This window comes from Mastacembelus armatus, chromosome 17 (genome assembly GCF_900324485.2).
Source record: "Mastacembelus armatus chromosome 17, fMasArm1.2, whole genome shotgun sequence".
Taxonomy (NCBI): Eukaryota; Metazoa; Chordata; class Actinopteri; order Synbranchiformes; family Mastacembelidae; genus Mastacembelus; species Mastacembelus armatus.
Genome location: NC_046649.1, coordinates 13877339 through 13902147, shown reverse-complemented (window position 1 = coordinate 13902147; position 24809 = coordinate 13877339). Strand labels below are relative to the sequence as shown.

Below are 24809 nucleotides of genomic sequence, written 5' to 3'. Positions count from 1 at the left end.
TATAGTGCAGTTTTAATAGTTTCCAAGAACGTTTGTAGTTGTATTAAAGAAAAACAAAAAGAAAGATGTTAGGATGATGAACTACAGGCTGCCCAGTCGTGTCTCTGTGCTGACGACATCTCCAGAGGTGCAAATGACCACAGCGGGAGGGCGAATTGTAAATTTTCGCACGTAGACCTCAACTTGGACCGAGTAAGTATGAAGGTGCGAATAGTGTGTGTGTGTGTGTGTGTGTGTGGGGGGGGGGGGGGGGGGGGTGTTACTTTGATCAAACCTGCTGAGCCAGTACTACATCGACCTGATTGTCTCCAGATAAGACTGCAGGCTACAGCTCAGCTATTGCTTCAGTAGTCGAGCAGACATGCATTTGTATGGGGTAGGTAATTTTTTTTTTAAATAATTGAAGAATGTATTATAGCGGCTTTTGTATCCTGATTTGCTGGTGGGCGGATGAAAACATTTCAAAATAAAATTAAGAAGATTTCACTTCGCTTCCCTCCCCTGAGGCTTCACTGTTTGACTTTAGGAAAACAGCATGAGCATTACTAAGCACTTGCTTTCTTGAGCCAACCAGCTCTAAATCAACTGCTCCATTCTCCCCGTATGCACACGATCTGCTGCAAATGGGCAACAAGGTCGTTTACACTGCCCGTTAACAGCTCCATCTTAAATCAACCTGATATTTGCCCCTTTTCAACTAACAAACGCTGCTTTTGGACTGGATAGTTGTCAAGCGCCAAATAAGGACTGTATGTTAGAAAGGTTTGTGCAGACATTTTACAACACTGTCAATTAGGCAATATTTTATTCTGAGAAAATTTAATAAACATTATTTAACATTATATTCATGAAAATGAGACAAGAAAATAAAATGAAATAAAACAAAATAAAAGAAGTGTCGTTGACAAAAAACGAAGAAATGTTCGTCACCCAGAAAAAGCAGTTTCCTCTCCAATTTCACTATATGGTTCAAAGCGAAGTAAAGCTCTCCAAACACTAACTTGACATCTGTCTGAGCTGCTTTTACGCCCGTGCAATAACCCTAAAATCTGACTTCTGAACTGACCACACCTTTGTTCTGAAAGGTAATGAGCTTTGTGGCTTCCACAGGAAGCCCTGATGTTCTCCTCCATATTTATGAGGGGCAACATCAGACCATTTCAAGTGTTATGTGGCACACTTTCATTCTAGGGAAGGCATCAATATTATACTAAATTTATATTTATCACCCACCATAAACAGTAGACCACTCTGGTATTGTCCAGGCCATGGTGGGAGCTGTCCTAATGTGGATTACATCACTCACACTTTCAAGTATCAGTATTTACAGTAAACATTAATCTATCATGGTCCTGCTTGCTTTTAAAGCTGGATTTGTCAAAACACATAAAACCGTTTGTACAGAAACATTTATTGTATGTAAAAATATATATACATATATATAAGCACTGCACAAGCAATGAAATGTGTTAAATTGCTTTTTTAAATAAAAGGCATCATAAAAGCCAACAGAATTTACTTAATGTTGCATTAGGAAATTCTCAGAAATCATATAACAGGATATTGAAAGTACACATAGCCCACAGAATGTGTTGCACATGATTGTCCTCAAATGTTTTCACCACCTCCATTGGTCCTGGGGATCAGCAAAGCAGCTACTTAATAATTTACACTTAGTATATCAAATGTGACACATACATTGTTATAAATTAGTCAGCCTAAGAATCTATGAAATGGGAAATAAACATCTTGGCATTGACCAGCTACAGTTTGCTGCTTACATGTTAATGCAATCATAAAAATAACCCAATAAACAACCCAGTTTATCATCCTGAAATAGGCCTTTCTGCACATGGTGCACATGCAGATAATACTCTATATTTTTAGCTTTGCAAACATTTTGAATGTAGACTTTTATCTGTAAATGAGTATCTTTGCAATTGTGATTTTATAATTTTTTACTGCCTTATATAGCAAGTTTGTTTTTCACTTTTTAATTTTCTCCCACTGACTTTATAGACCAGATGTGAACAGGGCAGATGTACTAGAGTTTAACTCAGACTTTTCCTCTTCTTCTAATGCAGCCCACAAAGTGCATTTGTGCACTTATTTTGTCTGAGGGGCAAGCATTACGGGAGTGACTGACACTAGGTTACAAAATCTACATGTTCTCACCACATGCTGACATATCAGTGTTGGTTCAATGGAGGAAATTATGTCACAACATACTGAAATTAATCTCATAAAACCCACAGTGCCACACCCTGGTGTGGGAATAAAGCTGCCTTCAGTTGGATGATATCTGTTTGACCTCTACCCTACAGTCTGGTGTAGGAGCACATATTAATATATCCTGTATTTGGATCTGCAGGTTCAAATTAGTGCAAAAATGCTTCCCCCGATTGCTAATGAATAAACATAGGTAGTCGTAAAACCCAGCAGTCGCACAAAAAATCGTGCGTGGTGCATCTTATATTAAAATAAAATAAAATGTCATTTAAGATGCAATACGTATATTCACATTCTATAGTCTTGACTGTTTGCACCATTGTCCCCTTGGCATCTAAATAGATACAAGTCATAAGACAGCAAGACGGAGACAGCAATGAAGAATTCTGTATGAAGAGCAAAAGGGACTGTGTAAGAACTGCCTCCTCAAAAGTTGCTGTCCACAGAGACGCAGAACAAGAGGCTGATGGGTAATGATTGTCAGTCTGAAAATTTTGAGCAGTTTATTGTCTAGCCCCTTGTGTCTGTGGCGGAGCTTGGAGGGGAGCCATGGCTGGAGATGACAACAGTGTTTGAAAGCTCTTCTCTGGATGTTTTCTGGCAGCTGACCACATCCTCTGCCTCACTGATGTCAAGGTCTGGCTGATCCTCCACTGCTGTTGTGGCTTCTGCTACTGCTGCCTCTGAGGAGCTGTCACAGCAGGAGCATACCTAGAAAACAGACGTGTAAACAAGACAGACACGATGGGTGCATTGTTAATTTTTGTTATCATTTTAAAGAAACATCCCAAGAACAAGATGACAAAGCAAACGTGCATATCCAGTTATTCTCAAAACACATCAACGATAAATATTTGTCTATCAATAAACAAAGTTCATATTTTTAGGAAGGCTTTAAAAATCCGTAGAATTCATAAGTGGCACAATCGAAAATATCAGTTAGATATAATCTAATGTAATGTTTTCGACAGATGCATCCATATATGTAGAAAACATCTTTCCTGAAAATTAAACAGAGCATGTAAAACCATCTTCCTAAAACCTACATATCTAGCAACACAAAGAGTTTAACATTTTTAGGCAGTAGGATTTTCCAAATACACAAACTTCCACCATTCAGCTGCATGGAAATAAACAGATTTTAAATTCTTATTCTACCTTAATATCTATGGCCTTTGGCAGACCTCCTTTCTTAATCCAGGGGTGGACCTCAATCAGCTCCTTCTTCTGCTCCTCAGAGAATCGTGGCTGGCTCTTCTGCAGCAGCCTCAGCTTCTCTCTGTCCTCTCTGAGCACTGTCTGGATGTCACTGCAGATACAAACGAACACAGAAACACAACCACATTCAGTACACTACCCAATAGTCATTTATGACAAACCATTATGAGAGCTAGGTTTGCAGATAAGTGGGTTGAATGACGAACTCTCAATTTAAAGTTAGCAATCAGATCTAGCAAAAGAGTTTGTCCCTGCAACTTCTTACAGTAGTAAGGAATCCTACTGTCCTGATAACCGTCATCTGCCTGCAGTCTCAGTAAATGTCAGTCAAATGGTGCCACCTAGTGGTTAAAATATTGCTGTATTTCATGGTGATGCCACATGACAGCAAAGCAAAAGTAAAGAAAACAAGTGCCAACAAAGTAAGAGCACTATTATCAAATGCCCTGCAACACACGGACTGGTTTCCTAGTGAAAACATTTTTATATGTGTGCAGCCAGGGGACAGACATGGACAGCTTGTGGGTGACACAGAACTCTTGCTGTGGTATTTGTAGTTGTTTTACATCTTTGTGCTCTCCCTAGTGGCTTGGTCAAGTTTCCAATATAAGATGTTGACTGTCATCTAAAACACACTTAGGCCATGGCACCTCCTGATACCTTTGGCACTGAGTCTGTGCCCAGCAGCAGGACCTGCTGAGTGATTCATTCATAGGTGCAGACACTGTAAAAAGTGGGTTAGAGGAACTGAGGATGAGATGTTTTACAGTATGCTGCATAAAGCTGATGCATGGATTCAGTCACTTACTCTAGGTCTACATACTGGGGATATGTTTGTGACCTATTTAACAAATGGGCTTGATTATCACTGATTTGTTCAACTGTGCAGTAAATTATAGAGAATTGGGAGTTTCAGTGTGTCTTTTGCTCTGGAAAATCAAGAAAGAAAGCATAAGGTCATGACACCTACAGTGTGTGTACCTATGTGTTTTCTGCCTCCCAGCTGCACACACATCCTCCAACATCTATAAAGAGAACTAGTCAACTTTGAGGAACGGATTGCAGTTTTCCTGAACTCATGTTCGCTCTCACCCTTCCGTAATCAGAATGTTGATAAAACCATCAAACATTAGTGTCTACGGGGCCACTATCCTACTCCTGACTGGTTTCGTCCCTGTCCTACTCACCGTGAGGGCAGCTGATAGGTCATCATGACCTTGTGATCTGTGTTGGCCATGAGCAGCCACTGCGGGTCCTGCAGTACATACTTGATGAAGTGCTCGCTCTGTTCCATCTCCTTGTGTCTTCCCTCGCTGCTGCTCAAGTGACCTTTGACCTTCTGGCTATTCTGCGACGAGTCCACGCTGCCAAAGTATTTACTACTGTTGTTGCTTCCTGAGAAAAAAAAGACCAGGTCATTAAAAAACAAAGAAATTCTAAAAGAAAAGATTCTAAAATTATAAGACAAACATATCAGGTATGATTTGTCATCAGATGCCACACCTCAACATTGTTTATTTACAAATTAATACTCTTTTACTCATGTGTATGTGCATTGTTAATTATATCTCATGCTGTCCACAAGATGTTGAAACTTAATTCTAGACCTGTTCCACTCCCAAAGGTCCCACTAGCTGAGGCATCACTGGCTGATGTCCTGCTCTTAGATGTCCCACTGTTGGACGTGCCGCTCGCTGAAGTTGTACAGCCATTGGACCCTGAGCCCATGGACCCTGAGGTGGCTGAGCCAGTGCCTGAGTAAGAGTCCTCATGGAGAATGATGTCCAACATGTCACTGGATGAGGAATTGGCATCACTGTTGTTCCCGTCACCACCTGAACATGCCTGTAAAAACAAACAAACAAACAAAAGCAATACAATTAAAGAAGGGCTTGACTTCATAGTGATGGTCAACATACTGCAGTACGTCTTCCATCAGTTGCATCTTTATATTACAGACAGATACAGAATCATTAGTTATCTCCAAATTACCTGCATTCATGGTTAACAGAAGATAGTTGCAAACAACGTTTTCATTCTTATTCACATCTCAGCACAGAACAATAAAGAGAAAACAATAACATGTCCCCAGTGACACGAAAAGAGGTTCCCACTGTTAATATTATTGTTTTAACTCTTTAGGGGCCTTAATGGAAAATCAAAGAGTGTTTGCCTGTGTGCATACTCATACACACAGTAGAACTCTGTATTGTATTGAGGTTTTGGATTAACCTGGTAGACATTTCTAACTCAATACATCACTTATAGTATTTTTAAGTTCATATTATGTTGTTTGAAGTTTCTCAGGCTCATGCTTGAAAATCAAAGTCACTCTATGCAACACAATTTACTGGATAGAGTGAACAATATGCAAATCATAAGTCATGAAAAGAACAAAAAGAAACTGATATAAGTGACATATGGAACAGGGAAGTAATGGAATTGGAGAGGTGTAGAGGTTTGCTGATGATTCGCCTACCTCTTTGCTGTAAGCCCTCAGCCTAGAGCACACTTTTTCCCAAGACAAATGCTCACAGACACAGGACGTGTCCTCGCAATACAAGGGTCCAGGTGGACCAAGGAAACTGAGAGATGGCTAAAGGGTTTAAGGATAATAATATCAAGTGTTAACACCCCGGCCATTTCATCAGTCTGGACTGACTTTACACATGGTATTGCAATACAATAAGAGAAAAACTGCGGCACTATAACACTGTGAATAATATGGAGGAATCACTGTCGATGGCATTATATCCTACAAGGTTGAGACACATATGATCGAGTGTCTCTGGGAACCGTGTCACAGCCTGCCTCTGTTCAGAGAGGCACTGACATTTTATCCTGACATTTAAGAAGGTCACAGGTGAAGAATATAAATCAGAGGCACCTGGGAGACTTGTGGAGGAAAAGCAAGGAAGAAGAAGGAACGAAACAAACAAAAAAAGGTATTTCCTAATTTACCTGCTTCAACTCCCTCTCCTTGGCCTGGTTGCCACTTGCTCCTCTCTCCCTTTCAGCCGTATTATTCCCTTGTCCTCCAACTGAGAGTGTTGTGCTGTCTTGCCTGTCCACAGACAGCTCCAGCTCCAGCAGGTTAAGGGGTGAGCTGCAACGAGAATGGAACAAGGGTGGGGACGCTTGACCTCCAGCGCCTCCGGACTGTGGTGTTGAGGAGCGAGACTGACCCTCCATGGGAGGCTTTGGGGTTTCAGAGGATGAAGGGAAGCAGAATGATGGAGTCAGGTAGCCTGTTTGAGAGGCAAAGTGGTTCTGAGAGTTGAAATGATTTTGAACGCTAAAGGAAGGTAGAGCTGTGAAGGTGCTCTGGCCTGGAAAGACAGCTGGACCAAAAGGCTGTGCTTGGGTGGGGAATCCCCCAGTCTCTGCCTGGTACACTGGTTGTGGTGGTTGAGGCCCCAGGGCCATTGGTGGGTACATGTAGTTGGGCAGCACAAGAGCCACAACAGGGGTGACCATTGGGGTGGTGTAGGGAGTAGCGTGGATGGATGGGGGGCAGGCAGGGCTATGAGCTGCCTGGTTGTCCCCAAAGTTTGTTAAAGTGGCATCCGTGTTGGGTGCTATGGAATTACCTCTGGGGTAAATCTGTAGGGGGTAACCTGGCATTATGGTTGGGTAAGTTACTGGAAAAGCGGACTGGGAAGTGTCAGAGGGAGACCAAGAGGTTGGGTTAAGGCCATGGTTTAGAAGAGGAGGCCGCGGCTGTTGTTGCCTGTGATGGGACACTGTGCTGTCTGAGGACGCAATCTGCTTTGCTCGCTTTGACTTGATCTTCTTATTTCTCGTGCCTCGGCGTGTGACGGGCTCTGCTCCTGGTCCGCCTTGCTTGCGAGCAACGGGTACAGCTAGAGGATCAAGACGTAAAGACAAACTTTGTTCAGTAATTTTACTGTTGTTGAATTTCAGTATAATTCAGCAATGACAGTATATGGATAATTCACTTTATTGAAAATTGAGTGTTATTTTTGTATTTATGTCCATCATTTTCAATGGTGGACATAGGTGGAAAACTGTCTATGTAGTAAATATGCAAACCAGGGAACTGGTATGTGTGAGTGCTATCTTAATCATTAATAATCTTAATTAATCCTCTTTTTAGTGACTCTGCCCCATTCCAAAATTTTACAAATTAACTTGATGAGTCAAGAGTTATTAACATAGACTGAAGTGATAAATTCCAAATCATGATGGCCATAGTGAAGAATTGTCATTTTTATTGGATGTCAGTGGTACCATCACTGGTGATCTGTTCTTTCTGGCGCGCCAGGTGCTGAGAACAGTTTGCTTTGAGTTCTGCGAGTCCACGAAGCTCTTTGAAGCGACAAAGAAAGGCCTGCTCCTCCTTCTGGGTATGGGCTGCCAAAACCTGTTTGGTCAACCCCAGTTTCTTGTAGGACTCCCTCTCCTGACTGGGAGGTGAAACAGCACAAGAAGGAGCACCAGGGTTTTGGCTGGATTCTGCTGTTTCTCCTCCACCTGCTGCATCCTCAATGATCTCTGCATGGGTGACAGCAGAGAAACAAGTTTGCAATGTTAAATATCAGCAACAGTAGAGAAAGGGATGAAAAGCACAACAAGTATAAAAACCTGCCACTGTGTCTGAGCTGACGATTAAAACTTAAAATGATAAGCTAAGCAGTATTTTACTTTAGTTCCTTTTTTGTCTGAAGATCTGATACCTTTGTAGTCTAACATATGAAAAGCCAGTTAAAGGAAAACACTTTATCACAGCAGTGTACCTGACTCTGGTTGAGGTTTCTTGTCCCCAACATGCACTATGGTGCTACTGTAGCTGCATTGGCTGGTTATGGATACCACACTTTCTGGTTTGTTAGGTACTGGTAGGGGCAGCGAAGTGCCCACTACCGCTGTGGTTGTGTCACTGGACTTTTTTTTCTGATCATCCAAAGTGGAGAGACCAGTCTGATCCTTCAACAACGCTGGTTCTGCCAAAGAGAATAGAGAGCAAAAGATATTAATAAGCAATAGGCATTTGAGAGCCTAAGAGAAAGTGTTAAAGCATGTGAAAGCCTCGAATGATGAGGTGGCATTAAATGCTTTCCTATTGCGATATGATTCAGTAAAACATACCCTCTGAAACCTCCATGCTGTTGGAGCCTCTCTGTTTATCTTCATCTGAATTAGAGGATGTGGTGTTAGAGAAAGACTGGCATTTCCTCTTCATGGTGATAGGAACATTACAGCTCTCCAAGTACCTACATGAATCAACACACAGATGAGCTTTTTTTTCCCATGAAGTAAAATCAACTAGTTATCTGGAGCAATAGGAAACATTCCAAACAAACACATTTCTAATTTTCATAAAGTTGTAAGTTGTTATTATTATTATTATCTGATGTATTTTAGACCAAAAAGTAGTTGATCTATTAAAAATAAGATTTATTGATAACATAAAGTTGCAACTGTAATGAAATTTGTACTGCAAATAGAAGACCCAACAGAAAATCCATCTGTACTATACTGACTGACTGTAACTGTAAGTGTAAAATGGGTAACTGAGGGGGTATTCTAGTGTACAAGACAGGCACAGATGGCCTCTTATGTAGAAAAAGAACAACATATCTCAACATAAAGGTAAAATGGCATATTTTTTTAACTATGGTTATCATGCTCTGAGTTCGTGTCCTTGTCTTTGTACCTGATGACGCTGTCCAGACAGCTGATCTGCTGGTAGGAATAAACGGTCTGGTCATTAAGGGCCAGTTCCTCCTGGATAGAGGCCCTACTCTCCTCCATAGCAGGCCCAGTCTCCCTCCAGCTGAAAGGAGCAGCTGAGTCTTTGGGTCGCACCACCACTGGGCTCTTCTGTACAGACTCTGCTGGAGAGAAGCCAGGAATTAGGAATTAGGGGTCAAATGCTGAATGTGGTCAACTCACAACAGGTGAAAAAAAACACTTTCTCACATCTCTGGCTTTTTCACACTTTCACTTTTTACACACAAATAAGCAGAAATCTATCAGCAAGACTTACTGCCATTGCTCTTCTTGTTGTCTGGTTTTGTTGTCTGCTGCTCCTGGCTCTTCTGAAGGTGAATCCCTTTGCAGATTTCCTGAAATGTTCTCTGAAAAAGAAACACAAGATTCATGAGTCAGTATAACTTGCGTTGAACAAGACTCCACATGGCTAAATCTGATTTAAATATGGTATGCTTTGTGTATTCGTAACTTATATAATATCCTTCTTGACAGTTCGTTTTACTCACAGGTCTGGCTTTGCTGTTCACTTCCTCCTCCTCTTGTTGCATCCTGCTCACACTGCTGTTGTTCAGGCTCTCATTAGAGGAGGTCATGCCCAGAAGGTGGTCATTGCTGTTCAGACTGCTGTAGCCACTGGATCCACTGTTATGAACCGGCTAATCACATATAAAGAGAAGGAAGGAGATTACAAAATGAAAGACAGAGAAAGAGAGAGTTGCAGGGTAGAAAATGATACAGCAACCCATATGGTAATAAAATGCTGCCCTAATCCCTTAACTCTAGAAAGAAGCACTTGTATTTCTTCTTTGATTCATTGCATTTCTACTAGCTACTTTGATTTTTAGCTTAAATAATGTATGTTTTTCTGCATGTTTTAAACATTTCTTTCATTTCTTATTCTCTCTCACCTGCAGCAGTAGCCGATGGATCTGCTCTGTAATCTCCTGAATGTCTGAGTCCATGGTCTTCATCTCACGCACAGGAGAAACCGGGGCCACGAAAACATCTTCATTCACAGGACCCCTGAAAGAATATGAAAGATAAGATGATCAAGATACATGGCGTTGAACTTTGGTTTAAAACCTTGTCTCTACAAAATACTTGACAAATTATACAAATTGAATCTATTCAAACAGTGATCTTCATCTACTTGAGTATTACAAGAATAAGTAGAAGTAAGAGTAAGAATTTATATTCACATGCGGACTTTATGTCTCCCAATGACAAAGGAGACCTTGCGGCTCCAGGGGTTGACGAAACTGGACCAACTGGTGTCCAGGATGATGTATTCTCCGTTCCGTGCACAGAACCGGATGGACGAGTGGTCAAATGGTTGCCCTGCGTATTGAAGAACTGCAGAGGAAAAAATATATATATTGTGAGATCATAAACACATGTATACAGATTAAATTTCTTACACTGGCTATTTAATCCTATAGACTCACTCTTTCTGTGAATGGCCAGCATGATCGGTCGGTCATTGGGATGCAGGTGGAGGAGGACTGGTGTGCCAATCAGATCCTGGGGGAGGTACCCAAGAAGAGGAACTGCCCTGAAACACACAAAACACACATTATCTCTGCTAATCAGGGAGCAACAGCACACATTGTCTTATCCCTTTATAGTTCAGTAATCCCTCTGCAAATATTGTTCTAATATTGTTTTTAGTAGTAACTAAGGTTCCTAATGTGGTTTACCTCTCATCTACATCCTGGAACACACAACTTGGTGTGTGTGTGGTGGTGAAGACACGCTTGTCTGTTGGAATTCTGGGTGCTTTAATGAAGAGAAAAAAATGTATGAATTAGTTATATGTTGTCCCAGAAATAACTGGAACTGGTTTATGAGGCCATGTTTCAAATGTCATGAGTCATTACCAGGAGTGTAAAAGCTTTTCCTTACTTGCACAGAATATTGTACTGTTCAAGCAGTTAAGCAGTTCAATAAATAGGCAGTCATACAATCTAAAAGAACTCAGTTTACTGTGATTTAAGTCTGAGTTCTAACTTCCCAAACCTGCAGTCAGCATGCACTTACCATCATAACCAGAATGAACTCTCTCAGCCAGGAGAAGGCAGCAGAACTGGTCTTCAGCATGCACTGTGTCTTGGACCTTCATCAGGTACGGGGTCATGCGAAACGGATAGTACTGCAGGTCACCCTCACACTCTTTACCACCACTGGAAATTTGTTAGAAGAAGACTTAAATCAAACCAAACGAATAGTTAAATCACAAATACATGAGTTGATTATTTCAAGATTGTGAACACATGGGGGCACTATGTAGCCAGTTTTCTATCCATATCTATGTACAAATAACAAGAGTGACAGAATGGCTTTGTCTTAAGTTCTTCCTCAGGTGTGATTACATTTTTGCAAAGATGAGTCATGTATTCATCAGGTGACTGCTAAGATCTGAATTAGATTTAGACTTATGGTTTCTAATGAATCAGAAGTCAGTGGAGAATCCTAACAAATGTAAGTGTTTTGAACATGTGTGTGTCTTTGGGCCTGTATGTAAAACACCAGCATCTGATTACAGTTTACACGCTTATGATGTCATGAACTCATTGGAAAGCACCAGAGTTGAATAAAAGTATGAATTAAAACTATAAACAGGAACGAGCAGCAGATGGCCCGACACTGTGGCTCAACACCCACCCACCCACACACCTGATACGACAGAAAAAAGATTTCTCCTGCATGCAGTCAGGCGGGGACGACTCTGAAAAAAGGGGGAAAAAGAGATGTTTAAATTTAAAAGCAACACAGTCCTGCCAGATGTTACTCAGAGTCCTGGCTCCTGTAGGTGATCAAGCTTTGTTTGATTCTTTAAAAAAACATCACTTCGAAGCACAACTTTGCCCTAAAATGCAATGAATTTAAATAGAGTTGAGAGTCTGTAATTTGGTCTGCTGGCCAAAATAGTTCCAGGCATATGGAGGACAAATCACAACACATATAGTGCAGAATGGTACTGACCCTTGCATAGATAAAGCTATGAAAATGTTCTTGCAGCTCTGGGTGTGATATAAAGAAAAGACTTCAGTAAATTAATAGCTTGGACTGAACAGCTTTCTTGTTTAGTTACTCATTACACCTTTCTAGTTTTACTTTAGTGTCTGAGACAGCTCTGTCTATTTTCCCAGTTTAGTTAAAAGGAGAAAAATCACCTGCCGTATGATTGGACAAGGTCGGCTTGCACTTAATGCACCACATTAATAACAGGCTGTGCTTTACCAACTTATTGGCAGGTAAACTTCCAAAGTACTATTCAATGAAACAATCATTTCTGCATCTTCTATAAACATTCTTATGTATGTAAATCACTTGAAGTGATGATTTATCACATTTATTCATCTCTCTGTATTTAAAGGTTTATGTGGTGCAGGTGTTACAAATGCTTGACATTATCTAGAAGTTGTGTGATGTCGTCTCTTTTGCCATTTTGCTTCCTAATTGCTATTTCTGTCTATTGTGAAGAAAGATTCTTTCTTATACTCATCCAGATGTTCTAATTTTTGGTCTTTTTTTCTTTTTTCCTAATGTTAATTGAGGCTCTAAAGACGTTTACCAAAAATTAAATAATGCACTCAAGCAGATGCCTGATGTTGTATGTGTAGGGTAGATGCTGTACCTGTTCCAGTGCACATGCTCCAGGAGGGCAGGCGGTAAGGCGTTGTGAAGCTGTAGAACACACTAACATCCTGCGGCGTCAGGAACTCCACAAACTTGGCGTTATTGAACACATCTCTTTTGCAGTTCAGGATGGAGGCAGCCTGATCTGAAATGTAGACTATTCTTCCAGTGATGAGAGACACTGCTACTGCAAAAATGTCCTGTTGAAGACACAAAATTCAAACTTTAACATAGTTGCCACAAAACAATAAATCATTTTTACTCAAAACCTTCATTGATCAACCAAACCTGATAAACACTTCACAGAGCATGTTTGAGAACAGGAGCTTATTCACTGAGATTTGTTCACATGAAATCATTTATCAATTTATGTAACTAAAGAGATTGAAATATCAGAAATACTTTGAATACATTACAATTACTCACGTTGTTTTTAAGGGTGTACTCGGAAGTAATGTTGTCTATTTCTTCTATTGTGTAAGAAGAGACATCAAGACCTGAAGGCTGACTGTCATTGATCCTCAGCAGCTGGTAATACTCCTCATTGGCTGTAAAAACAGATACAGTAGTATCATCAGAGTCTGAGCAAAACAGAACACAAAGTACTAAAATGATTGTATATGGAAAGTAGCATTTTTATTTAAAAAACACTAAGATACTATCCTTCACTACTTATACTGATGTTACAGATATTTGCAATGATGAAAAATGTCTCAATGCTGAGAGTGCATCATGTTCTGTAACAACCACACTGAAGATTGTGCAGTTTTACTTCTACCCACCCATTTCCATCTGTGAACATTTAGAGAGAGTACTTCTTAGCATTTACCAACCATCAGAACTGCCAACAGAAATGTTCCGTCCTGCTCAAATTAAATCTTCTTTGCTTTTATTGGTTCAACTTTAGTCAATGAGACCTTCAGCTAACATAACTGTTACGTCAATTAATTTACTCATGGAGTGAATGTCAAGTGACTCATAGAGATGCAGAGAGCTTTACCTTCCACCTGTTTGACACAGCGCAGGGCGTACTTGAGGGTGTTCAGTGTGGTGGACTTATTATTGTGTCTCTTCTCAGCAGGCAGGTGAAGCTTCAGCTCTTTCAGGGTTTTGATCACCTCCTTCTGTGTCTTGGCTTTGGCAGACTCTTGACTACTACAATTTGCACAATGACATAAAAGTGCACAATGGAAAGTCAGACACTGCAATAATAGTCCCCTAAAATAACTTATAATGTACCATTTTGCATACATGATTTATGGTAAACTAAGAATGTGACCCTTGTCCTGTGAGGTACCCAACTAGTCCGTCCCTTTGGACCGACGCTGTTTAAGTGTTGGTCACTGCACTGACCTGCAGCCACTGGTTGAAGGGTTGTCCTGTTCTGAGCTCAGCAGACTGAAGGCATTTGAGCTGCTGGGAGGGGATGGACTGTGGGACTTCGAGCTGTGAGAGAGAAGAAGAATTGAACATTTTGTAACAAAACAGAGAAAAAAAAAATGTAAATGATCTCAGAGGGACACTCAAAGAGAGAGGGAGAGACACAACTGATTCCAGTTTAGTCAGCCTCATTTGAACTCTGTCAAAATGAAATTTAACAAAAATACATCAATACTGGCAGGTACAAAATGTTGCCATAACTTCCTGAAGCACTAATTTTACACAATCACACTGCTCACTGACCGGAGACACCTGCCATTGCTAAGGCGCCCAAGTTAATCAAGTCCTACCTTTGTGGGGATAAGAAACAGTTTGCATGGAGCTTTGCCTGTCATTAAATAGCTAAGATACAAAACAAACCACACTACAGGTCTGAGGTCACTTTCACCTCCTTACGTTTGCCTGTTGCTCGGAGGATGCACAGCAGAACAACACAGACACAGTAAGAACTAGGATGTAACCAGAACAAAATTTACATGTACTGGTTTCAATATGTCTTGTCTTTTTCTACATCTGTCAGTCTGCTAGATCCTTCTTAAAATAAGGACGTATCATGTAGTGAAAACTCATGTGGAAGGCATTCATGCAGCTGTAAAGTTTGTGTATGTTTGTGTGAACCACTGTATTAACCTACAAGCTTAACGCTGTATTAATACACTAACTGACAGCCTTCAGAGACACTGACTCACCACAACTCATGTATAATCCGCTCACCTGGCTAAGAATAGAAAACACCTTTATGAATAGCTTCTCCAGACCAAAGCAGTGTATGTAAGTATAACCCACAGTACTCAAGAAGGCAACAGCTGCTTATAGGTTGGACAGAATGAACATGTATTAGTATAAGACTTAAAAAGAATCTGTCACAGTAATTCAAGATATTTCTGTGCTCAAGGTGAAGTACTGGGACAAGTTGGCTTTGAGTAATTACAGGTTTAACAGACATTTCTCATGATGGAGATTTTAAGGTGATAAAATGAAAGCTATGCCTCACTTCTATACTACATCAATAACTGAGTTTCAAATTAAAGTTTGAAGTATGCAGCGGGCAAAAATAATTGTATTCACATATGTCAGTTTTACTACATGTTAGAGCACCCTGTTGCTGTATACTATTGTGCTATAGTACAATGCACTGTGAAAAAATAGATCTAAGCAATGTAAATACAGTATTGCATACTAACAGATACAAACTGTTTATTGGTTAGAGTATAGGTTAAGGAACACATTGGGACACAACCCAGCCATATTATAAGTAATAATGGTTATATTCAATTAAGGCCTTCCATGGGGAGTTTTTAAGGTGTGACATTATTTTAAAACATAAGTATTTTTTTCATAATAAAAGCTGCATAATAATGTTGCTAACTCCCAACTCTGTTACTTACAACAGTGAGGTGAGTGACAATCTAGTCCACCACACCAGCCAACAAGCTTAATTTAAGACTATTAACAGCTGTCTTGAGATACTGACTCACTTAAGCTACAACTCAGGTTACTATGAATAACCCGCTTACCTGTCTAAGAATAGATAACGCCTTTACAAATAGCATCTCCAAGCACAATCAGGTATTTAATGCTATAAAAAAAAACATCTGGGTTTAGACAGACAGACTAAATGCGCATTAGTGTTCATTAGGCTAATAGGTATCGTAGTAAGTCTTGAGGTTGTGGAAGCATGTTAAGAAAAGAGAGCACTCAAAGAGGCAGAGGAGCTTCTGTTTTAGCTTCCATTCTGTGCAGCATGTACCTCTGCTCAAGGTAAAGATCAAGACATGGTTGCCTTGATTAACTGGAAACTTTACACTGACATCCTCAGTGAACATTTGACCTCTTACCTCATCAGGCACTGTGTATGTGTAGATATCTCATTACATTTACAATCAGGGCTAAGAGGGTGAATCAATTGCATATGAATAAGGCAAAGTGAGGCTCCAGTGAGCTTGAACATCTGCTGTGTTTTCCATTCTGTATGATGACTAGAAACCAAGTCTATGACTATAAACACATTTAGAATAAATAAATTATAAAAGGAAATGCAGAGATTATTTTCTACTAGATAAAGGAGAAGGTATTTGCTGGTGAGCCTATGTACTATATAAACACTGTTGAATTATATTGGTCAAACAGTTAGTTTCTGTATTTAAAACATCATGTTTCACTCTTCACCTTATGCATTTCACTTTATTAAATCTGGCACAGTTAGCATAATTCTGCATTCACAATAGTGCATGATGCAGCTCATGTTTCTCTGTATTTGCATTTTAAGTGCAATAATAGACTAAATTTGTTTTTTCTTAATAGACTGATCTTTCATATACATGTCATTACAAATAACTTATTTGGCTTATATAATTTATTATAGACACATCATTCACAAAGAGTCTTTCCAACCACAACCAAGGACGTAACTCTACAAGTTATCAGTTTGTAAGACACACATACAATATAATGTTCAGCTTCTGCTGACACTGTATCACAGATTAAAACTGATCAAGTTCTTTCAGGTTTTATGGGCTTTGAGAGAACAGCAACTTTCAAATACTACACAAACTACAACAGGTTTTACTACAGACCTCTCTGTATTTTCTTGTATTTATTATGGCCTCTACTTTCGTAGGCCTTCCAGGACCTGCTGTGCAGAAGCATCCCCTCTGCATGATACTGCTAACAGCATGCTTCATGGTGGGGTTTGTTGTGTCTCTGGCACCAAGCAAAGTTGACATCCAAATATAGCATTTCTCATGAGCTCAGTTCTGGTCTCATGAAAGCACAGACCCTTCCCTCCCACATGCTTTCTGGTACATGAGAGTTGCCAAACCTGTGACCTGACAAGCAAACAAACAATGGCTGTTCATAAATGTTTAGAATGTGATTTTGTATCAAAGAATAAAACATTATACCACCTTTAACTTTCTGTTTCCAGTGTTTTGTACTATTCTACTCTGAACACATCACAAGTATTTCTCTGCACTAAATGCACACAGTGGTGCAAAAAGTTAAAAGTTCAACTGAAGAGAGGGAGGGGTGAGAAAGCAAAAGATTGAAATAGATATTCAGGGTGAGAGATTAAGTTAAACACATCCCGTGAGCAGAGAAGGGAGGGACTTGATGTGTGTCTAATACAATATGCAAGCAAGAAGTGGGAGTGATTTAAAAAAAAAAAAAGAGTTAGTGAGGTAAGAGAGGCTGGGCTGAGTGAAACCAACAGTGCGAAAGCACGCCACTCCACCAGATACACCCAGTAAACACAGACAAACACTATGCTGCCATGGCAACGGCAAGCAGTTGCAGAACGTGACACAGTCCATCTGGCATGAAAATAAAGCCAGCTTCCCTGCTAACATCAATATTATTGCGAGCGACAGTCATCTTATTTTTTCCACTGCTCAAGATCCCACTGTCATTGTCTTCTGGACAGAGCACATTGTGTCTGAACCTATTTTTGGTAATTCTGTGGTCATGTCCTGGTAGGTTTGGGGGGTTTTGCAGTTTTTTCTTATCACTAAACCAAATTTTTACCTCTGTAAAGGAACAAAAAAGCTGGCTGACAGGTTTAACACTTCATGGTACAGTTTATTTTAGAGCTACTGCCCCAATCTGTCTTCAAACAAGCAGCCTCATCAGGCCTAACAGGATCAAAAAGGTTTCTTTGAAGCACAGCAAAGTAAAATTGATGTGATAGACCGGAGATATACTGATAGAAAATTAAATCTGAGTTAAGCTTTAACATCTGGCACAGGCACCACATGAATATTAACAACCAGAGAGCAACAACCACACAGCATCCTTAGGTATCTGATTATAGTTTACAGTTTATGAAACCACCAAACCACATTAAACCCATATTTCCAGTTTAACATAATGTTGGAAATAAAGAAACAACCTGAATTTTATACCAAACACAAAACAACCTGCCAAAATTCAATCACAAATATCAGAGGTTGAGTCATTTGTATAAAATGAGCTGGCATGAGATCTGGTTTAGGAAATATGATTGTAATAAAATGCAATTAACTTCACTCACTTAAGCTTAAAGGATATTTTGGGTTTATTTTATCCATAAATGTTAAATGTTGACAAATAGTAATTTAGCAATTTAGATTTGTTATTTCTATCTTCTCTGCTGACCTATTGGTAGATTCCCAACTTCAAAAATTATAGATGTACTGGCACTGCATCACAATCAATGCATATGCCTGAATCAGCAAAATCTATGTGTCCACAATGAGGATAGTACTGCGCTTGCAGAATATTTTTCTTATCAGCCATATAAACTGAGTGAGCCTTTCCTATTTAAAAGAGTAATCTTTGGTGAGCTGAGTTAGCATCCTGACTCATCAAAGTTTTGGAACTGTTTAGATAGTCTTATCTTGAAAAAGGCATTAACACTTGGAAGAGTGTCACAGAGTGGTGAACAAACACATATTACTTGGCAGAGGGAGGATTCCCGCGTACTATGCCTGTACCTGTACTGTATTTCTCCCTCTACTCTTTACATGTAACAATAAGAGGGAAAAACAACATGTCTACTAATGGCTATATTCTTCCACTGACCTCTTGTTGCTTTCAGATGACTCCAGTAGTGCCGAGTCTTTACTGTTGCCATTGGAGCTGCCCACTGACTCGTGGCCATGGCTCTCGTTGCCATGACTGTCATTGCCATGACTCTCATTGCCACTCCCGCTGGACCCGCTGCTCTTCATTTCCACATCCTCCTCAGGGAGGGATCGGGAGCGGGCGTTCTTGCGATGGTTGTGTGGTGTAGGGTCATGGCCACTGCTGTCACTGCCCTCTGAAGGGAGACCCAGGTCAGGTCCACCTTGGCTGTAGGCACCCATCCGATGCAGCTGTGCCATGGAACTGCACCCCAAGGCCCCCCTTGGCATGGAGCTAGATGAGGTGGATGCTCGGCCCCCTAAGGCTCCATCCTGGTCCTCAAGCACTGGGAAGTGGTAGGACTTGGAGTCTGAATATTCTGACATCAGGAGAAATGCTGGCTGAACTTTGAAGTTAGTTAACTGGGTGATGGAAGAACACAATCACCCCATTTTCACAAGGGTGTCGCCAGAGGGAAACAGGAGACGAAGTGGATTGATCTGTTGAGAGAAGGAGAATGTACTCATTAATAATGAATGAATGCCTGCACACTCTAACTTATGCACAGTTATAATAATTAGAAAATCATATGATGGAATACTGTGACTGCAGGTTGTAACTAGTCTTCAAGTGAAACTCTGCCAGGACAGGTAACAGAACATTGACCAAAACATCAGCTGTGTAAAGTATGTTTAAAAGTTTAAAGACATACTGACATGAACTGAAAGTGGCCAAAAAATGGTTAATAAACTGTTAACTGGACGAATTCATTTATTTCCATGTACACATACACACATAAGAATGCGCTGTTCTAAAATGTTTGAAAGACATAAATCAGTCCTGCACCAGTTCTCTTTCAAAAACATGTCTTTTTTTTTTTTTCTTTTGTCTGCTGTAAGATCAGAGCTCACAGCACGGTTTAAGCCCTGATGCCTGAAAAGCTCTGCAGGTGCTTCTCTCATGTACAGTGAAAAGGTTCACTGCTACAGACAGTGTGTGGCCTTTAAGAACAGCAGGTCTGAGCTCTCCGAACCTTTCAAAAGATCATCCACCCTGGGACACATAAAACACCTGACAGCATTTATCTGAATGCCATCACAGGTTGCTAGCCAACAGTGTGCAACCTTGGCCCTGTTTCCTAAAGGCCTCCAGTGGCCTAGCGATGCAGCAAACTACATATTAAACAAACTGCCTTGTGGAAAGAAAGTGTAAGCTCAGATGATGACCCTATATGAATGTCACATTAGCAAAATGAGAATGTGGCCCACATAGCTCCATGTTCTTTTCTTCTAAATGAGTACTAACACAGGGAATCATATCAAGATGATTAGTCCAGCAAATAGACCCTTCATGCATTATTAATAGTAAATTCCATGGGTCATAAAAGAAGTGAGCTCTTGTTGCGTCTGGGGAGACGGAATGTAACCCAACATTTGTAAGACTGTCTCAGTGTGAAACACTTGTATTTCTGCCTGGACACCTATGCAGTGAACTCACCAAGCTGGATCCATGTACAATTAGGTATTGACTTTCTGATAGAAACATTGGTCTGACCTGAAAATGATGAGCAAACTTTAGACTAAGAGCAGAGAAGAAAAACCCTATCACTCACATAATCCTGTTTCTGGGCAACAGGCAATGTTAAGTTCATATGTAAGCTCTATAGTCTCTAAGTATAACCCCCACCTCCACCCCAGCCTAGCTGTTTTCCAGGGATAAGCTGACTTGGTAGCTGGCATGCTTTCTCTGCCCTGCAATGGAAATGAATCTATTTCCTACACTGACTGAAGACGTGCAGCTCTATGCCCTCCTTAATACACCTGAGCATTAAGTGCAGTGAGCACAAGGATTTTTTTATGTTGCATGACGTTTGTCTGCTGCTGAAAGGTATTGTGAGTGTGTACAGTGTGTTTGTATACCGTTGTACAGCCAGCAAACACTTCTGCAGACAGACATGGCTGACCAAAGAGCAAAATCCTAGTCTCACAGGTCCCAGAACAAACCTTTATCACTGACACTGCCACAAACTAGTTTTTTTTTTCCTTCTCTGCTGCTGTGTGAACTGGGTCAGCATATGGCAACAACCAATAAAACATAAGTGAGTGACCAGTGCTGTATAGTTTGACTACAGCTTGGTAAGCTAAACCACGAAATAAGTTCAGCAGTCTCTGCATGCTTTGTGGATTTACTGCAAAACAAAGTCAAATTCAACCTTGCAAGTACTTCTGCAAGTACTTCTGCAAGTACCACAGTTCTACATGCTTGCAGTGTCTCCAATGTGCTGTGCACGGATTTTATATAAGTGTTAAACTGTATACCGCCTGAGAGATTTGTGCAGTGGCAGACCAACTGGTCCAGCTTATTTGATGTTCCCTCACTAAGAGTGATTAAATATTTACTGTAGCGACAGTGAAACATTTATGACAGGATTTATTATACAAACTCAGTTTCTACAGCACACAGCTTGCAGATGCAGAGAACTGAGAAATTTAACACACTATAAAATTTCACCTGCTTGAATTAATTAATTAAAAAGAGCAGTCAATAAAAAGCACTAAATAAGTCATTAAAAGTCTTTTATACTTTTATACAATGTCTATCTTCAGTAAATCACCTACTGTTTCTGATAACAGTCTATAAATGTTCTTTCTCTGTATCAGCTGTAAGGATTGCCTGAGGTTGCTTTAATATCTGTGATTTTATTTTTTTCACCGTTTTCCATTGTCATTCACTAAATCCATTGCATCCAGGTGGGCTGCTGCAGAGAAGCAGGCAGAAGAGGTGATAACATGGATTTTCTGTATCCCCACTAACCAATCAATCATTGTTGAGCTACCACACAGGGAGCCTGACATGTACACTTCATGTTGACCTTGATGCAGTTTCACCTTACAGTTACTTTACAGTAATATTCACACAGGCCATGTCATATTTATTTCAGTTATGATGCATTTAAGAGTGACTGGTAGCAGGTCTAGAAACGAGATAAGGCCTAGAATGATATTGGTACATTGAGGTGGCTAACAAGGTAGGAGAAACTTAATTAAAGGTTATATATTACTCCACCTGGGCCCTTTCAGTCATTTTAATGCAATCAAAGGCTCGTTGTCGGCTGCTGGGAACATCTTGCTCACTTGGCCTAACTGAATGAGACTTTAAGAGAAACCATTTAAAAGAAATCACGTTTTTATTGTTAAAAAGGCTGGAACACACCATTTAGACATGGTTTAAAAACCATTAAAGCTGAGATTGTAATCAAGGTTGGAAATTAAAATTGGATTGCATTTGTTCCGTTTCCTATATCGAACCACTGATGTAGCAAACAAAACACAGTTCTACTGGATTATTAGAAAGAAAGCCTGTAAAATATTTCGCTGTATTCCTTATCTGTCTTATCCCCATTTTCTAAGTTGCTGCTATTTTTGATCAGTGCTACCTGTTGCAACCAGAAGAAATGCTCAAAACATCCTTGCCTTCTACTTTTTCTAACCAGAACATGTATGAGAAACCAACTGACTAAAGACCGATCCAATACATGGACAATTTAAAGTTGCAATACTGCACATTCATTGGGTAAAAGGCATTGTTTGCAGCCAGTAAAACTTTCATTTTTTAGTCATTTTTAGTTTTAGCAGCATATATTCATGAATAGGCCACTGACTGGCTTCCCTGGGCTTTTATTACAGCCTTGGTGAATAAATTAATAATTAATAAATCTGAGAAAATAAATAATAAATTGCATTCAGATAGAGAAAACCTAAGTGAACATGGTTTTATTTGCAGTTGTTATATCAGGGTAAATGGCAATGCATTACCCCCAAGCATGACTGCAACACTTGGGTCATGTGATGACACCTGAGGCAGTTTAATTTCCAGTTTAATTACCAATTGAGCTGTGATATTATGGTTAATTTTCAACAAGAAACAATATCCAAACTTTAAGGCAATAGGTGCTGTGGGTTCTCCCATGCACAGACATGACTGAGGCTGCTCTATCTGGTTGTCTGTCATTGACCTACATCTGTCTTCACAGACAACTTACGTAGTTGCAGTAGATCAGATACACACTCCACTTCATACACTGTACACCTCTCTACACCACGTATCCATTTTTTTTCCTAGTGGCTAAAAACAGTACAGAGACCTTAATGTTCAGACTGAGAAGGATCTGCCCCTTCACAGAGGGAAGGTGTAGTTTACCATTTGTGTCCTAAATTCTAGGATCACCAGAGTTGAGTTATACAACTCCACAGAGAGCTTCAGGCTGAAAAAAGTCAGCCTTGCTATGCACAGACAAAAAAAAAAAAAAATTCAAGCACCTCCTCACTGTGGGAGGGGAAAAATGTTCTAGGCATAGTGCCAAACCTTCTACTCATTGCAGCTGTTAAAAAGAAAAGCAAGTCTGAATGGCTTCTCCCCCAGCCTTACATGCGTCAGTCCTCTGTTCCCCTCCCTTTTTAGTCAAAAAGTGTAAGATGAATACTGTATGTCTGGGACCACACAGACCTGTTTATAACATATTACATGGTGGACTACCTATAACTACACGCTTAAATACTTCTTTTCTTGACTCGTTCTTATGTTTTAATTAGGAAAAGTTAAAATATAACCATAACAATGAAAAACCATAATGAAAATAATCTCATTAAAATTCCTTCTATGAGACATTTTACGATGTAAATGATTTTCTTTAAAGCTCACCAATCCTCGATGTTGTTGCTGTTACATGAAAATCTGTTCCCATCAGTTTTGAAATGATTTTCATGCTTCCAAATGTTGAGAAACTTTTTGCAACTTCTTAACATTTGAAGAAACAAACTTACATAACTTAATAATTATAGCAGCTGAGTAAAAGTGTGTATTTACCTCCAACCTTAGCGAGAAACATCACAAACCCAAACACAAACCATAGAAGAACATTGAATAAATAAACTTCTCCCAATGGGCAATGCCTCATTGAAAAGGTGCACACAGGGAAAATGCCCCATTCCAATGACTTTTTCTTTCTATGCAAGACAACTGACTCACGCATCGCAGTTCGACGACAGACCATAGCTCACATCTCCCAGATCCTGTAATCGGTGGTGCATGTGAACTTGTGGCATGTGCTGCTGCAGTAGACTCTTTATGTAAGGCGTTCTTCATGTGACACTGACACCAGAAAGCGCGTAAAACGCAAATCACCTATGGTCCCCGACGCTTCAGCCCCGCTGGTTGAAGAGGTCTGCAGCGGTGTGTGCTGTGCGTGTTACTGCATGATGCTTTCACTCCGTGGATCTAAGTTACTGAGCGGAATTTCAGCCCAAGGCACGTAAATGTTCTTTCCACAGTGATGAGCTCACGTCTCCGCAGTCATGTTGGCAGGACCGGTACCCTGCTGGAGTCTACCGTAGTCTACTGACCGGGATTGACCCTTGCACTGACACAGTTATGCAACTTTCACGCTTCTCGCTCACGTAGTGTTTTAATAATCAGATCACAGGTTTTTACGGCGGCATTACCTTCATCTCACACATTTTAAAACACAGATACAACGATTCTTTATGTTATAACTCGTGCATATACAAGTAGTCACAAACTCCACCAACCTGACCAAAGGCGGATCCTCTATTGTTCCTGGTGTGTCCGTGAAAATAAAGAGTGTTTTTCTGAGCGCACCGGTGCCGCCAGTCCTAGGCTGCTCTAACACACTCCTCTCTCCAGTCCAGGTCTCCGCACACCGGGACTCTGCTCCGGATCTCCAGCTCAGGCAGTGACCTCATTCCTAGCGCCTCCTCCAGATCTGCGCTCTGGTCCAAAGAGCCGTCCGTCTCCACCTCTGGACCAATCAGCGCAGCGAAACCCGATGGGGGCGGTTACTGCACCCGCCGCTCCGCGCTGCAACTGGTCCCCGGTGCCGTCAGTCCGTTTACATAAGGGTGTCACCGCTTTCACGTGGAAACCCACGG

The 24809-nt window shown here is 40.5% G+C and overlaps 1 protein-coding gene across 8 annotated transcripts; it reads right to left on the bottom strand.

The window, feature by feature from the left end:
- Positions 1 to 1391: 1391 nt before the first annotated feature.
- On the bottom strand, positions 1392 to 24606 carry per2 (period circadian clock 2). 8 transcript variants are annotated; one of them, XM_026312971.1, is made up of 24 exons: positions 24450 to 24606; positions 18820 to 19361; positions 14176 to 14268; positions 13823 to 13977; positions 13249 to 13370; positions 12821 to 13022; positions 11857 to 11908; positions 11221 to 11363; positions 10881 to 10959; positions 10629 to 10735; positions 10383 to 10536; positions 10092 to 10206; positions 9690 to 9839; positions 9458 to 9548; positions 9125 to 9305; positions 8557 to 8681; positions 8205 to 8411; positions 7699 to 7962; positions 6409 to 7310; positions 5927 to 6043; positions 5055 to 5292; positions 4635 to 4842; positions 3388 to 3538; positions 1392 to 2940 (listed from the first exon to the last, which is right to left on the bottom strand). In XM_026312971.1, exons 2-24 carry the CDS (start codon positions 19245 to 19247, stop codon positions 2740 to 2742), a joined length of 4485 nt encoding a protein of 1494 aa, XP_026168756.1. In that variant the 5' UTR covers positions 19248 to 19361; positions 24450 to 24606; the 3' UTR covers positions 1392 to 2739. The 8 variants fall into 8 exon arrangements, with proteins under 8 accessions (XP_026168756.1, XP_026168761.1, XP_026168760.1 ...); XM_026312976.1 differs by having other exon boundaries at positions 4716 to 4842; XM_026312975.1 differs by having other exon boundaries at positions 9125 to 9302.
- Between the last annotated feature and the right edge of the window lie 203 nt (positions 24607 to 24809).